The following is a 16,664-nucleotide window of genomic DNA, read 5'->3' as shown; positions in this document are numbered from 1 at the left end:
TTTAATATATAACATGGTGTTCTGATTCTGAAGGACAAGCTTTACTTTGAGCCATTTTTTAATGCATTATGCAAAAGAATAATGATTTTACAATGATAATGATTCCAAAACCATGTTACAGCATACGGACCCATGCAACTGTAATCCATGACACTTCTACAATACAAGTGATCACTGCTTTCTGTTAATTTATAATCCACTGCTTATTAATGACTAGCATGTACTTCACTGGCTTGTTAGAAGATCACGTGCTGAATATATGACATTAATACAGACTGCATACTGAGCAAAAATATTTCTTTTTAATTAAAAGAATTTTTTTAAAATTTCTTTCCAAAAGAAATACTATATTGAGTGGATGACTACTACATTAGGCATTAAAACTGTATAGGTTTATCTAAATAAACTTACATAAATAGGTGTCCTTGGCTATTTCAATAATTAATAATGAAATTGAAAGATCTGAAAAGACTGGCAGGATTAGTCAAGTACAAAACGGGAAAAAAATATCTCCAGGCACCTTAGTGAGTGAATAGTGATATGTCTGTTTGCCATTGTTATGAACTATACACTAAGTTATATTTTTAATAAGCAGCACTAATGGTTAGTCTTTTCTTTCATTAGAAGCAAGAGTTCCGGAAAATATTAAATGCAAAAAAAATTTTTACTGGGATAGGCCGGTGATGGGTATTAAGGAGGGCACATATTGCATGGTGCACTGGGTGTTACATGCAAATAATGAATCATGGAACACTGCATCAAAAACTAAGGATATACTGTATGGTGACTAACATAACATAATAAAAAATTATTTTAAAAAATATTTTAAAAAATTTTTTACAGATTTTATTTATTTTATTTGACACAGAGAGAGAGCACTCGAAGGGAGAGCGCAAGGCAGAGGGAGAAGCAGGCTCCCTGCTTAGCAGGGAGACTGATGCGGGGTCAATCCCAGGATTCTGGGATCATGACCTGAGCCGAAGGCAGACACTTAACCAAGTCAGCCACCCAGATGCCCTAAATGCAAAAATCTAGACTGCCCTTTATTTATAGGTAAAACCTTAGCAAGATGGGCTTTTTAGGTCAAAGGTGAAATAAAATTCCAACTACCCTTTCTCCCTCAAAAGGGAGGTTTATAGTTACCCAGCAAAGTAGATGTCCTATGAAGAAGAAACAGCACCTACAAAGGCAGACAGGCAAGAAATAATATGATATCTTTAGAGAAATGCAGTGAATTCAATTGTGCTAGAAAATCCAGTGAGGCTAGACTAGAGGGAAGAGACTAATGGTTGGGAGGCTACTAAAGTAATCAAGACAAGAAGCGATAAGAGCCTGAACTAAGGGGTGCCTGGATGGCTCAGTTGGTTAAGCGTCGGACTCTTGATTTCAGCTCAGGTCATGATCTTGGGGTCGTGAGACTGAGCCCGCTTTGGACTCTCCATTGAGCATGAAACCTGCTTAAGACTTTCCCTCTCCTGGGGCGCCTGGGTGGCTCAGTCGTTAAGCGTCTGCCTTCGGCTCAGGGCGTGATCCTGGCGTTCTGGGATGGAGCCCCACATCAGGCTCCTCCGCTGGGAGCCTGCTTCTTCCTCTCCCACTCCCCCTGCTTGTGCTCCCTCTCTTGCTGGCTGTCTCTCTCTCTGTCAAATAAATAAATAAAATCTTTTAGGGGCGCCTGGGTGGCACAGCGGTTAAAGCGTCTGCCTTCGGCTCAGGGCGTGATCCCGGCGTTCCGGGTTCGAGCCCCACGTCAGGCTCCTCCTCTATGAGCCTGCTTCTTCCTCTCCCACTCCCCCTGCTTGTGTTCCCTCTCTCGCTGGCTGTCTCTATCTCTGTCGAATAAATAAATAAAAAATCTTTAAAAAAAATAAATAAATAAATAAAATCTTTTAAAAAAAAGAAAAAGAAAAAGATTTTCTCTCTCCCTCTGCCCCTCCCCAGGCTCTTGCTCTCTCTTTAAAAAAAGAGAGAGAGAGAGAGAGAGCCTGAACTAAGCAACAGAAGTAGACAAAATTCAAGCAACTGAATTGTATCTTCACTGAGATTCTTCCCTATAGAAATATGTTTGTAACATAGCATGAAAATCACAAAATGAACTTCAAAGCTTTAACCTCTCAAGTCAGTCTGCCTGATTCACGTCCTAGTGACAACACTAATGGTGGAAACTTGAGAAAGTTCTTTAAACTTTCTGCACCTTGGCTTTCACATCTGCAAAATGGGCTAATAATAGAACCTAATATCAAATAAAACAGTGCTTGGACAAGCTCTCAACAAATGTAGTAGCAACAACAGAAACAGCAGTGGCTTATAACTACTACTAGTCCCACAATTATTTCAGGTGCAGATAATGCTGATTCTCTGCAGGTTTACATTGTTAACTAAGTCTTATAGAAAGATATTTATATTTATCAATCAAAGATTAGAGAATATCCTGGCAAAGAACATTTAAATGCAAATTCATATTTATCTGTTTTAAAAGACAGAAAATTGTTTCTAAATGCACAGTTAACTTTCCATGACCTTAAAAAGTTGAAGATATTTTTATTCTTCTAACAGTATATACGAAGATTGTGCATATGACAAATCCAAGTAATAGTAGAGACTATATTTATAAGCTGCCTTAAACCAGGCTCTATGAACTGATAAATATTCACAATTGCCAGAAATCAAATCCCAAAACTTCAGAGGTCATTTTTACTGCAGAATCAGTGATAGCCTGATTTAATGACTGCCACCTCTCATATTTATGTAATAACTTGCTAGGTTCAATTAAGAACATGTTTGCAACATGATTCTTGCCCTCTAGAGTTTTGGCCTAAGAAAGAATTTTATGTATCACATACCTCAAACACAACTTTATAAATACTATATATATATATATATATATATATATACACATCATTATGGAATATATATAGTATTATATATATATATACATCATTATGGAATCAAGTCACCAGGAAAATATTATGTTTGATATTTCTAACCAGCAGACTGGTCTTTGATTCTTTTCTTTGATGACTTAAACTAAGATAAGAAGTAATGGACTGGTCTTCCTTAGGGCTATATACCAGAAGGTAAAGTCTTAAGTGAAAATACACACAAGGAGGGGCGCCTGGGTGGCTCAGTCGTTAAACATCTGCCTTCGGCTCAAGGCGTGATCCGAGAGTCCTGGGATCAAGCCCTACATCAGTCTCCTCTGCTGGGAGTCTGCTTCTTCCTCTCCCACTCCCCCTGCCTGTGTTCCCTCTCTCGCTGGCTGTCTCTCTGTCAAATAAATAAATAAAATCTTAAAAAAAAAACACACACACAAGAAATTAAGAATTCTCTCAACCTTTTAACTAGCTCATTATTCTCTACATAGTATTCTTCTTCTTCAAACTTGTCATGTGAACAATATTCTCAAAGAATTTAAATGAAAACTCTTTTAAGCCCCTGAAAATGTTCATTTACAAAGTTGTGGAGTGTTAATAATGAGAACCGTAAACATATTTCTGCAGCTAGTTGAAAATGTTAACAAACATACTAAAAATAACAAAATATGAAGCCAAGCTCCTCTGCCATTCAGAGGAGAGAAAAAGAAAGTAATAACAAAGAGAAAGAAGGAAATGAGAATAGGCCTATAAAAATCTGGAAAGGAAACAATCTGGTAGATTGAGCAGAGAAAAAATTAACGATTCGTTCATTTATTCAAATAATAACCGCCTACTATGGGCCAGGACTTGTACTACACGCTGAATACACAAAGAGCAACAAAACATTCTTTATCTGTTGCCCTCAGTCTGGAGAAGACACATTAAACAACTAATGCATGCATGTCTGTATATATCTATATATATCTGTATCTATATATATATAGATATGATTAAATTGTGATAAATGGATATAAAGAAAAAGTAGAAGATGCTATGAAAACCAAAAGTAAGTCTTAATTTAGACCACAGGTAAGGAAACAGCTCTATGAAGAAAAGATACTTAAAACCTAATGGTTGAGTTGGGTAGTTGGAGTGAAAGGGAAAAGTTGCTTAGACAAAAAAAAAAAACAGAAGTACAGAGGCCCTTAGCACAGAGCATGGCAGATTCTGGGAAGTAAATGAAGACCACTGTGATTGAAACATAATTACTGAGCACAAGCAGAGGTGGGGCAAGATGAGGCCAGACAACTGCTATAAGGAAAACTGATTGAAGGGAGGGAAATGCAGAAGAAGAAACAGCAGTTTAGAGTAATGCTACTGCCAGCCAAGAGCTGATGAAAACTTGAACCAGGTCTGTGGAAATGGGGATAAAAAGAAATGGGTAGGGGCGCCTGGGTGGCACAGCGGTTAAGCGTCTGCCTTCGGCTCAGGGCGTGATCCTGGCGTTGTGGGATCGAGCCCCACATCAGGCTCTTCCGCTATGAGCCTGCTTCTTCCTCTCCCACTCCCCCTGCTTGTGTTCCCTCTCTCGCTGGTTGTCTCTATCTCTGTCGAATAAATAAATAAAATCTTTAAAAAAAAAAAAAAAAAGAAAGAAATGGGTAAAGTATTTTGCTTTCATTTAGAAGTGGAATTAAAAGACCTTTAAACAAAATAATTAAAATGTTCTGCCATCTTGCTTCTCTACTGTGGTATGAAGAATTACTAAAATGGTCCCCCAAAGATTCCCCACTCTAACCACGTTAAAAATCTGTGGATACCGGGGCGCCTGGGTGGCGCAGCCGTTAAGCATCTGCCTTCAGCTCAGGGCGTGATCCCGGCGTTATGGAATCGAGCCCCACATCAGGCTCCTCCGCTATAAGCCTGCTTCTTCCTCTCCCCCCCTGCTTGTGTTCCCTCTAAAAAAAATAAAAATTAAAAAAATTAAAATTAAAAAAAATCTGTGGATACTAATGAAATATCACTCCTGTGATTGTGCTATATTATATGACAAGTTGATCTTAAAACAGATTATCTCAGTGGACCTGATCTAATCACGAGTACTTAAAAGCAGAGAGCTTTCTCTGGCTGGCAGCAAGAGAAGCCAGAGAAATTTGAAGCATGAGGACTTGATGTGCCATTAATGGTTTGAAGATGAAGAGGGGGGACGTCGGTTGGGCGGCTGCCTTAGGCTCAGGTCATGATCCCAGGGTCGTGGGATCGAGTCTCGAACTGGGCTCCTTGCTCAGCAGGGAGCCTGCTTCTCCCTCTGCCTTCCGCTCCCCCTGCTTGTGCTATCTCTGACAAATAAATAAATAAAATCTAAATAAATAAATAAACAAACCTAAAAAAAAAAAAAAGATGAAGAGGGCCATGTGAGAAGGAATATGGGTGGCTTCTAGGAATGATAATCAGCCCCCCACCTGACAGCCAACAAGGAAATAAGGACCTCAGATCTTTTAAAAGGATCTCGATCTGTTAACAGCCTGGATAGGCTTGGGAAGTGGAGTCTTCCGCTGAGCCTCTGGATAAGTCCAGTCTGGCCAACACTTTTGTCTTGACGTGAGACCTTAAGCAGAGAACCCAGCTGAACATTCCTGGACTTCTGACCTACGGAATTGTAAGATAATAATGGGTGTTGTTTTAAGCCACTAAGTTCTGGTAACACATTACACAACAATAGAAGACTAACAGAAAACTATCCCCCTGTATACTCTGAGGAGAAGTTAACAATTTGCTCATTGAAATCTGAATCAGAGTATTCTCTTGTCATAGAAAGAAATGTAGGAAAAATAAGTTCAGCTTGCTATTCCTCCATTTAAATATGACTTTGAAATTAAATGTCAGATATGTGTTAAAGAATTAAAGAGACTAGTGGCTACTATATTGAATGGCACAGGTTTAGACTTAATAACAAAAACTTTCTTTCTTACAGTTCTATTTGAAGTGTGACATTTCAAAGTGAGATGTGCTAGAAGTGTAAAAGATAAACAGGATTTTGAAAACTTGGTATAAAAATTTAACATAACTCAATATTTTAATATTGATTACATGTTTAAATGGTAATGTATTTTGATATATAATATTTGGATATATTGGGTTAAATTTTTTTTAAGATTTTTTATTTATTTGACAGAGAGACAGACAGCCAGCGAGAGAGGGAACATAAGCAGGGGGAGTGGGAGAGGATGAAGCAGGCTCCCAGCGGAGCAGGGAGCCTGACGTGGGGCTCGATCCTAGGACTCTGGGATCATGCCCTGAGCCAAAGGCAGACAGCTTAACGACTGAGCCACCCAGGTGCCCCGTGGGTTAAATAAATTATTAAAACTAAATTCACCTCTTCTCAATTTAAAATATGGTTAACTGAAAATTTTCAATTATATATGTGGTTCAGTTATACTCCTATTGGAAAGCATTGGTCTAGACTTTTAGGCAAGTGTCCTCTTCAATTAGCGAGAACATGGACAAACCAAACCTCTCATACAATGAAGTTGGACAAAGTAATCTGGCAATATCTAACAAAGTAAGTGTATGTAACTTCAATCTGACAATTCCACTTTTAGGTACGTACCAAAGAAATCTATGAATATGCACAAGGAGACATATCCAAACTGCAGAATTATTTGTAGGGCAGAGAATGTCAGCTTCTCCACCACCATTTTATGTTCTTTTTTTCCATAGTGTAGAGTTGTTCTCAGTCCTATTTGCTGTGAAATATAGACCACAGGTAGTGCCAACATGACTTGCATTCTAGTCAATGGAAAGTGAAAAGAATATTTGCCCGCTCTAAAGACTGGCTGCTAAAAACCTCCAAACCGTTCTCTATTGATGTGTTTGCTGGATGAATGTTGATGCATAAAGCAACCTTGGAAACCACAGGTTGAAGGTGACATACCCTCTATTAACCTGGATCCAATAATCACTCTAGAGAACACAGCCCTTTCTTCTCCACTGAAAGTTACTCTGTGAGCAAGAAATGAACACTATGTTAAGCTTTTGAGATTTCAGGATTTACCCATTAGAGCAACTAGTATTAAACTAATATAGTGTATAATACACAAAAATTAGAAACAACCCAAATGTCTGTCAACAGATTGGATAAATAAGTCATAGTACAATCAGACAATGGAATGCTATATAGTACCTAAAATGAAAAAAAAAAAAAAACCCAGATCTGTATATAACATGAAATTTTTTCAAGATAGCTAGTTACAAAACCAAAAACAAATTAAAAAGCCCACCATATATTGAGACCATACAAATGCACGTGCAGTAAAAATACATTCCAAGGAGGATACATTCCAAGAATTCCCAGATTACCTCTGGGAAAAAAAGGGAATGTGTTCAGAGAAGAGTGTGAAAACAAAGCCTTCAATTCCATATGAAATCTTTTATTTCCTTAAAATAATCCTAATTATGATCATTTGTTGAAACTGGATTTTGTTTTATTATTCTATTTTGTAAATGTTTAAATTATTTCATAGTACTAAAAATCTTTTTCTTATACATATCTGCTTAGTATACAAGTAAAACCCTAGAGGACATTTTAAAACTATATATCAAGAGCCTTAAATATGTAAATATCTTTTAACAGAGACCCAACACCAGAAATACACTCTAAGGAAATTAAAGTTTGTTCAAATTATGAACATCACACTATTCTTAGAGTAACCAAAAATTGGTAACACCTAAAATGTCCAACAGAATTGTGATTAAATTACTGAGTATTCATTTTAAAATTACATAGGCTATAATGGGAGGTGGGGTGAGATGTCTGGAGGTAAGGATGAAACAAGATTGGCCACAAACTGATCATTGTTAAGGCTGGGTAATAAGTGCACTATTTTATTTTTTATATACTTTAAATTTTCTGTAATAAAAAGTTTTAACATATCAAAATTTATTAAGTTTTTAAAATTTTTGCACTAAGTTTTTTTAGAAGCAGTTCAAAATCGTAAGAACTAGGGGCGTCTGGGTAGCTCAGTTGGTTAAGCGACTGCCTTCGGCTCAGGTCATGATCCGAGAGTCCTGAGATGGAGCCCTGTTTCAGGCTCCTTGCTCAGCGGGAACCTGCTTCTCCCTCTCCCTCTGCCTCTGCTAGCTGCTCCCCCTGCTTGTGCTCAATCTCTCTGTCAAATAAATAAAATCTTTAAAAAAGTAAAAATTAAAATAAATAGTAAGAACTATATGTATTTATTTTTAGAACTATCTTTTTTAAAAATCTCAGCTCATTCACTGGATCAGCAAATATTTTTTTGTGTGTCTGTGGACCACTCATTATTAACTTAGGAACATGATAGCAAATGTGTAGCTAATAGTCTAATGCAATTGCCTCCAAACACTTGTTCAGGCACCCTACCAAAATATTTGGAGAACCATGCATACACATACACACGCACACATATGTATGTATGCATATGTATGCAGATATTTATAAATTAATACATACACACCCATGCATACACACCTGCACATTTGAACATACACAACTCTCACCAGTAATATTTCTTTGCTATTTTTTTTTTTTAAGTAAGCTCCATGTCCAATGTGGGGCTTGAACTCATGACCCTGAGATTAAGAGTCACATGCTCTACTGACTGAGCCAGCCAGGCACCCCTCATTAGTAGTATTTCTTTGAGTAACCTGTATTTCATTATTTCACATAATCTACTTAATAAATCCATTTTTGTTGGTTTCTAATCAGATAAGATTGTATTATATTTTTAAAAAAATCTAACATAGGGGTGGGAAAAAATAATTAAAAAATAAAAATTAAAAAATTTAATGTAACTAAATATGGGGGAAGCATAGGCTCTCAAGTTTTGTTGTTTCTTATGCTTACAAATATTATATTCAATCTGCCATTTCTTTACAGGAATTTTTAAAGCCAAATATCCATTTTGTGAAGATTAATGTTGTTAAAACCAGGAAATATAATCAATAAATCCATTAGTGCAGGTAAACTGCAATACTTCATAGTGTTCTGAAAGTTGGAGGGAGGGTACCACAGTTGACTCTTCTAACCTGTGAAACTTGCATTTCATCAGTGTTATGTACCACGCTCGACATGAAATCAACTGTCATACAGAACTGCCAATCTCAATCAACACATCAAATATTAATTGTTCCTAATTTCATATTCTGTATACAATTTCATATTTAGTATATTTTGTATGAAAATAGATTTTAATATTTTCTTCTTTTGCCCCAATGGATTATTTTGGGTATACCTCACTCTGAAGATCACTGCTCTAGTAAAAGACATACATTTGTTGACAAAAAAAATAACGAATCAATCAAAACAAGTGCTACAAGGGGAATAATCACTGCGTTTCTAGAGGGGCACATGGAAGAGACACTTAACTCATGACTGTGGGTATGGTGAACAAAGTGTTCTTAAATGGAGACCTAAAGAATGGGTAAGAAAGAGACTGGATAGAGCAGGCTGGGGGTGAGGAAGCATGGTATTCCAAGCAGAAGGAATAGTGTGTTATATTCAAAGATGCAGAGGTAAGAGCAAACGCGGTACAAACTAGTGTATTAGTAGTCTAAAATAGCTGAAGTGTAGTTTCTACAGCTGTAGAGGTAGGATTGAGTAGGTGTTCAGTAATTCAGAGATGAGGCTGACGGGATAAGATTATAAAGCATTCTTTGGATTTTATTTGAAGGGCAATGGAGAGATAAGTGATGAAGGTATACAGTAAAGAATTTGGTCTTGCCCAAAGAGAGGTCTGACCTTTGTCCCTGGCTCCTGGAAGGTAACCTTTAAACCCTGGAATTTCTGGAGTAATAGGAGTGTTATATATGGTAAGCCCCTTGGACCACATGGTATCAGCCTGACCTCCAGTTCAACCAATCAATCAATAAGTCTCAATAAAAACTCTGAACACTGAAACTCAGGTGAGCTTCTTGGGCTGGAATACTCTATGTGTATTACATCAATCCTGGGGAGGGGAGCATTGTCTTCAAAGCTGAAGACAGTGGAAGTTTCACATTTGTGCCCATGCATGTCTTCCTTTGGCTGATTCAAATTTGTATCTTTTCCCTAAAATGAACAATATCCATCATTATAATAGCCTTCAGGGAGTTCTGTGAGTCTTTCTAGTGAATTGTCAAATCTGGGAGTGGTTTTGAGAAACCCCTAAACTTACAGTTGATGTCACAAGTGAGGGTGGTCTTGTGTGGACTTTTCCCTCTTTGTAGTTGGACCCTAACTCCTTGCAGCTGGGGTCAGAAGGCTTGGGCGGACTTGGTAGTCTGGAGGATTGTGCCTTTAAACTCGCAGTTTGGCTAACTCTGGGAAAAGAGTAAAAATGTTTAAGTAGTAGCTGACAATTAGACAATCTACATAATCTAGATTCCAAAGAAATCGCTTTGGCTATACCGGGGAGACTATATTAGAGAAGAGTAAGACTGGCAAAAGATGACAATGACAGTGGGAATGGAGAGGGACAGAACTATGAGCTATTAACAAGGCAAAATTAATTGCATGTGAGGGGTAAGAGAGAAATCAGGAATGGACCCACCAGAAAGAGAATCAGGTTTTAGTTTTGCTTCTTCTGGGGGAGACAGAGGGAGCTGGAAGATTGAATTAGGTGAACAGTTTGAGAAGCCTTTTAGATATTTAGGTAAAGCTGTTCCATTAGCAGTCAAAGCAGAGATGGAGATAGAGTTGGGAACCACAAGCATAATAACAAATAACCAAAGTCATGGGAGAAATTGATATTGACTACAAACAAATAAGTCACCAGAGTTGAAAAGACTAAGGATGAAACATCAATATTAAAGGGACGGTAGAGTACTAAAAATTCACAGAAAAGCAGCAGCCTGAGAAACAGGAATAAAACCTGAAAACTATGGTTAACAATGAATGCTTGAAATTCTTTTTCTTCTTTCTGCTAATGAAAATTTTCTCCACTTCTTATAGTGAACATTATGTACTAAGAAAAAAGGTGGTTTTAAATGAACAATATTTTAAAACTTGCATCCATGTATTTTTCTATTTATATACGTAAAAGTGAGACAAAGTTTAATCATTTTCTGACCTATTTCAAACTTACTAATGATTGACGTAATTCAATATAACTGAATTATTAGTGCCTAAAACCAAAGATTTTCTTTTCCAAGCAATTTTAAAAGTGCCTCCCACCCCTCAACACTATCTGGAACTACTTAAATTCACCCGGCTGCTGGAATACCTGTCTCCCCCTCAAGAAGACCAACCAAGACTAAATGAATAACTAAGGAAACAATTGCTCTAAAAACGTAATGACATAGAGCTCTAGTAAAGACTTCAGAGTAGGTGTTTCTTCTGGATTAAAACAAATAGATTTATCTCCAGTATAGTATAGACAAATAATATGCACAGTATTGACCCATGTAACCTATGCATGTAGCCTCATATTCACATCTGCTATAAGATCAGTTATAAACTTTTATTTGCAAATTATTTCAAAGTTATAAAATATCTCTCTTCTATCTTTTCAAAGAGATTCTCTCATTAACCTCAGAAAGCCTAATACTATGTCACTAGAAGATATTTATTTTAACCTCTTGGGGGATATTTAAACTTAAAGTAAAACAGATCCTTTTATATTAGCAGCTGAAGGTTCTAAATTATTGGGAGCTTTTTATTGGCAATAGATCAATTCAGTAAAACAGTTCTAAAATATTTCATGCATTTATTGATTCTTAACATTTAATAAACAAACAAAAAAAATGTTTAAATGTTCAAGGAAATACCTTCCTTAAGAAGGTATTTATAGTCCACAGTAGCGGTCTTTCTCATCCAAGGAGATGAGTTTTCAAATTGTTGTTCTTGTTCTTTCAAAATGTTACATGTTTTTTTATCTAGTAGAGAAATATGTAAGTACATATTTCCCATTTTGAATGCAAAAACTTTATCTCAAATACTACTCTGAACAATTTTTAAGTTGCTAATTATAACTGTATTTTGTCCATTTAAATCTTGATCCTTTACTTATCTAAGTAACTGCTTATCTCAAGTCAGTCCTGACTTTGAGTTTACCAAAATGAAGGATGTTAACTATATCTGCTGTTCCTATTATAAAATTCTTGAGAAGCAAAATATTGAGAAAAACATTCACTATGTTTTAATTTTCAACCAGTGTATACATAAAACAGTAATCAGAAGATAAGCACCTTTCTTTTCTTCAGAGAATCTGTTTGTTTAGCAGCTACATATTGTATATTTCTAAAATCCTGACAGAAAATACACACTAGAGACTTACAAAACTGGTATTAAATGCAGTGTTATTTTCTTCTTACACTAGTCCCAATTATCAAATTGGTGAATATATAGTTCCAGTAATTCTATTTAAGAATTTCAGCACCATTTGACAAGTATGACAGAGTTTTTGAAGTATATTACAGATTTCCAAGATAAAGAGTGAGTGGTTATTTGAGAAAATATTTTGGGGTAAAAAAATCACCTTCCCCAAATAAGCAATTTCACCATATTTCTAATCAGAATCATTTCAAAATAGTTCCTAAGAATTTTGAGGACGCATCATTTCATATATGTAAAGGAGAATTTTGAGGTTCAGAGATTATTTTGAGAAATGTCAGAATTACTTGTACATAATTTGTCATATCTGAATTTAGATCCACTTTTCTCATCTGTAAAATAAACTGCTGAGACAGAAAACAGATCTACCTCTACAGTGTCTTTCAGTATTGACTCTGGTGACTAACTGATTTAATTATTTTTTATTTATTAAAGAAAATCATAAGTGTTAATTTAAAAATATATTTTTTACACAGTGAAGGTTTTCTTTGCTTTTTTAAATCTGTTAAGGAGCTTAAAGATAATTTACATAAACAAGCCAGCCATTTTATATCTGAATAAAAACAGGCTAATAGCTTTTGCACAAAACACAGTAAAAACGATGAAATCTGATTTAAGGTGAAATAATATTTTCTAACTTTGCTAGTTTTACTGCAAATCCAAACTTCTGTTTTCAAATGGCCATTTTATCATTTGAATATTTTTTCTAGTTTTACGTATATTGAAATTAATCTTGCTTCCTTTCCATATAGAAAAACACATCTACTTACCATCTTATCTTTATATAGATCCCATCTTTAAAAAAACCTTGAATGGCAAATGTTCATGGTTGTTCAAAACTAATGACTCTTTTTAATGAACCTTCTCTAATGTTTAAATGTGTTTCTTTAATTGTCACTGCATTTGTAAAGGTAAGAACTGCCAAAATATAATTAGTCTGATGCTGAGATAAATTCCTTCACTTTGGTAAACATTTCCATTTTATTTTAAGCAGGAAGTTTTAAGTGTCTTTATTTAGTGTTTAAAAAGGACATTTCATAAGCCTTTTTCTCTGATAGTTTACAAACACTAGGAAGAAATACTCTAAAATGTTAATACTGTTTATCCCTGGTGGTGGTATAACACGCCATTTTATTTTTTATATTTCCCAGAAAGTATTACTTTGGTAATCGGATAGTATTTCAAAATTAAATTTTAAATAGCTTATAAAGTGTAGGACATCGACACAGTCCGCTTCTCCAGCGTATAGATTAAAGGCTTTCCCCCTATTGATAAGCTTCTGCTTTAACTGGAAGAATGAGTTGATCAGGTGTCTGTCAGATTGAATGAAGACTTGACATTTACTTTCCAGGCCTTTCTTTTAGGTCAGGCTTTGAACTTAATTGCAATGAATCTTGCAGCAGTAAACTTTTTGGGGGGCCAGAGTAACACCTTTCAATACAACTATCAGCAAAATGCCAAGAGACTCTCAGATTTTCACCAATATTTTCAGAGACTTATCAGTATTCTTCTCGGTCATTTCAGAACAATTCCATTTAGAATGAAACGCAATTGTAAACCGTTTCTATTTCAAGCCCATAAAAACCAGAACTGGGATGAAAGGCAAAGCCTTGACCTTTCTATTTTAGACTTTCATCTGTGTGGCTAAGCCATCTGCTTTCTCTCCCCTACCCCATCTACTTAATGGACTGAAAATACTGCACCTAACTGCAATTTTATCAAACCACCCAGACTTTTCCACTTTAACGAATTCCGATTCTGTGTCTTTCACCTGAAGACTCGCTCGTAAAAACGTGCTTACCCTTCCCTCTCAATTCCTTCCCATCTCTCTCAATGATGAGTTATCAAATATCTTTAAACTAAGATACTCGGCTTCCGTGGATTAAGCCATCTAAAGACCTCTTCACTTTCAACACTGAGAGCCTAAGGAAAATCTACTCCAGTCTCTCTTCCTGTGGCTATAAGGCCGGTATTATTATCATTGTTGTTGCGGTTACGCAGGAGGCACCTCGCAGCTCAGCCTAGAAAGGAGTCGCGTCTCGCCGCCAAACAACAGGGGACTCAGACTGGGAAAAGACAGACCCGGGTGGGAGGAAACCTCCAAGAGGAAGAAGGGAGCTGGTAAGAAGAGGGAGCTCGTAAGACTGGAAGAAAGGACCTCCCGAAGCACGAAGGGAAAAGGGTGTTTGTCAAGTGGAGCAAGAAGTGGGCGGCCGAGGTGCAACGGGAAGAAGGGGCCGGGGCCGGCGGGAGGGCGCCGGGGGCGGCTCCCGGGTCAGGCAGGAGGCGCAGGGGCCAAGGCGGGCGTGGGCAGCTCGCAGCGACCGCCCGAATCGGAGCAGCTAGGGCGCTTCCAACGGCGCGAGGCGCGGATGAAGGGGGTTAGAGAGGAAAAGAAAGCAGTTGAGGGGCCGAGAGAGCCGCGTCGAGGCCGGCGCGGCGGAGACAGCGGGCCCACCCCCAGCCAAGCCCCGCTACTTAACTATTTGTAGAGCTGCTGCAGGCACAGGTCCAGGCTCTCGCCCTCCACCTCCTCACGGGTGATGCGCTCCGACAGCGGCCGCGGGAGCGGGGGCAGAGGCGGCAGCTGCGGCTGCGGCGGCGGCGGCGGCACGGCCGACTGCCCTCGGGCTGCCGCCGCCTCCTCCTCCTCGCCCTCCGCCGCCGCCACCGCCTCTTCCTCCACCGCCTCCTCTTCGGGCTCGGGGTCTTGCTCCTGCTCTTGCTCCCCCTCCTCCGTCGCGGCTACAGTGGCCACCTCCTCGCCGGGGTCCTCGACCGAAGCCTCGGCCGCCTCAGCCGCTACCAGTTCGGGCTCGGGCTCCGACTCGGGTTCGGGTTCCGGCTCGGGCTCGCCGCCGCCGCACGGTCCGCGAAACTCGCCCAGGAATAGCTCCAGGAAGCGCCGGTAAGTTTTCTCCTCAGGGCTACAGCCGGCCATCGTTGCTCATACCCCAGGGCCGACCGGGAAGTGGGGGGGCGGGGGGAGTGCAGGAAGGGGAGGGGGCTGCTCTCGAGCCTCGGGCTCCCGCAAAGGCTGTTAACGGCCGCACCGGCACGAGCGATCAGCACTAGGTTGCCTGGAGAGGGCTCCCGCAGGCGTGCGCGCTGCCGAGCGCGGACGTGCGCGGCCCGGGGGCGGGGGCGGAGCGCGCCGCCCCCTCTCGGGTCTGGAGGGAAAGTTAGTGGCGGGCGCGCGCTCAGGGTCCGGCAGCGGCCCACCCTCCAGCCCTCCGGAGAGCTCAGCCCACGCTGCCTAGAGACTGTCGCCATGGCAACCGGCTCTAATTAAGAATATCAGGGTCCCTCCCGTCGAGCCCGCGAAGTCGAAAGGACACTCGACTCGCCCGCTCTCCAACTCTGCATATCTTTATTGTATGGATACCCTAGCCTCAAGTGAGTAAGAGTGAACTAAGCCATCTCCAAGTCTAGCTGTTGGTTCCCACTTGGATTGGATTTACCTCAGTTTTCCTTGTCTGTCCCTGCGTTGCCTTAATGTAGGTATTTGTTGAAAGAGACCACAGTGTCAACACCTTTTGTTGATGACACTAATTTAATAAATAGTTTGGGGGAAAGGGTTATCAAACACCTTTCAAGTGGTAGGTTCATTTGCATATATTCTCTCATTTGATTCAGTGAAAAAAATGGTGTTATCCCCATTTCTCAAAGATAGGAAACAAGATTAATATCTATCTGCTTCAAGGCTTCAAAGCTACTAGCCGTGGCATTGTAATTAGAACCCAGGTTGTCAGCCTCCAAAGCCTTCTAGAACCTTTTTCCTTTACTCTACTTTGCTTCTGCAATATGTCTATAAAACCTTATTTTTATAGGGCTTTATAGTTTACAAGTTGTTTTCATACCTTTAATCCTTACAATAACGTCTCAAGGTAGAAGACATCATTATCATTATGATTCCATTTTGTAGATGAGGGAACTGAGCCATAAAGATATGGTGACTTTGCTCAAGGTCACACACAAGTGATGCAACAAGGACTAAAATCCAGGTCTTTTCACTGCAAAGCCATTAGTTTTCCAGCATTCCAAGACACCCCTCTGTAGTCTCTGCATAATACATATTATACTTTATTACATAATATGTACTTTTTGTACATTTTCTTTGCTCTTCTTCCCCATCCCTCAAGCCTCTTTTCTTTCTTAGATTGAAACTGAAACGACTTTAAATGATCCTAATTTTCTTACCAAACTACTCACAAACCTATTATTTTCAAGCCTTACTGAGGGGGGTAGGAGAAGAAGAAGCTGTGTTGTTTTACAGCTGTATAGATGATAGCATCATTACTGCATACTGCCATGTCCATGGCAACGTGTAATTCAGCAGAAACATAGTGATTCTTTCTCTACTTTGAAAAACATGTTCACAAATTATCCACCCCATCCTCTCCATTTATTGTTTCTGGGTTTTAGTTAGATTTAGGGTCTGAAATACCATTTCTAGTTGGCTA

At 38.9% G+C, this 16,664-nt stretch overlaps 1 protein-coding gene across 1 annotated transcript in view; it reads right to left on the bottom strand.

Annotated features, from left to right (window-relative positions):
- Window positions 1-15,142, bottom strand: part of PPM1E (protein phosphatase, Mg2+/Mn2+ dependent 1E) — a 191,858-nt gene extending 176,716 nt beyond the window's left edge. The window contains exon 1 of the mRNA XM_040640906.1: window positions 14,685-15,142. Coding sequence (XP_040496840.1) covers window positions 14,685-15,142 — 458 coding nt within the window. The remainder of the gene's footprint in view (window positions 1-14,684) is intronic.
- Window positions 15,143-16,664: the final 1,522 nt, after the last annotated feature.

This window comes from Ursus maritimus, unplaced genomic scaffold (genome assembly GCF_017311325.1).
Source record: "Ursus maritimus isolate PB19 unplaced genomic scaffold, ASM1731132v1 scaffold_24, whole genome shotgun sequence".
Classification (NCBI taxonomy): Eukaryota; Metazoa; Chordata; class Mammalia; order Carnivora; family Ursidae; genus Ursus; species Ursus maritimus.
The sequence above is the reverse complement of the archived record's forward strand: the minus strand, read 5'-3'. Positions and strand labels throughout refer to the sequence as shown.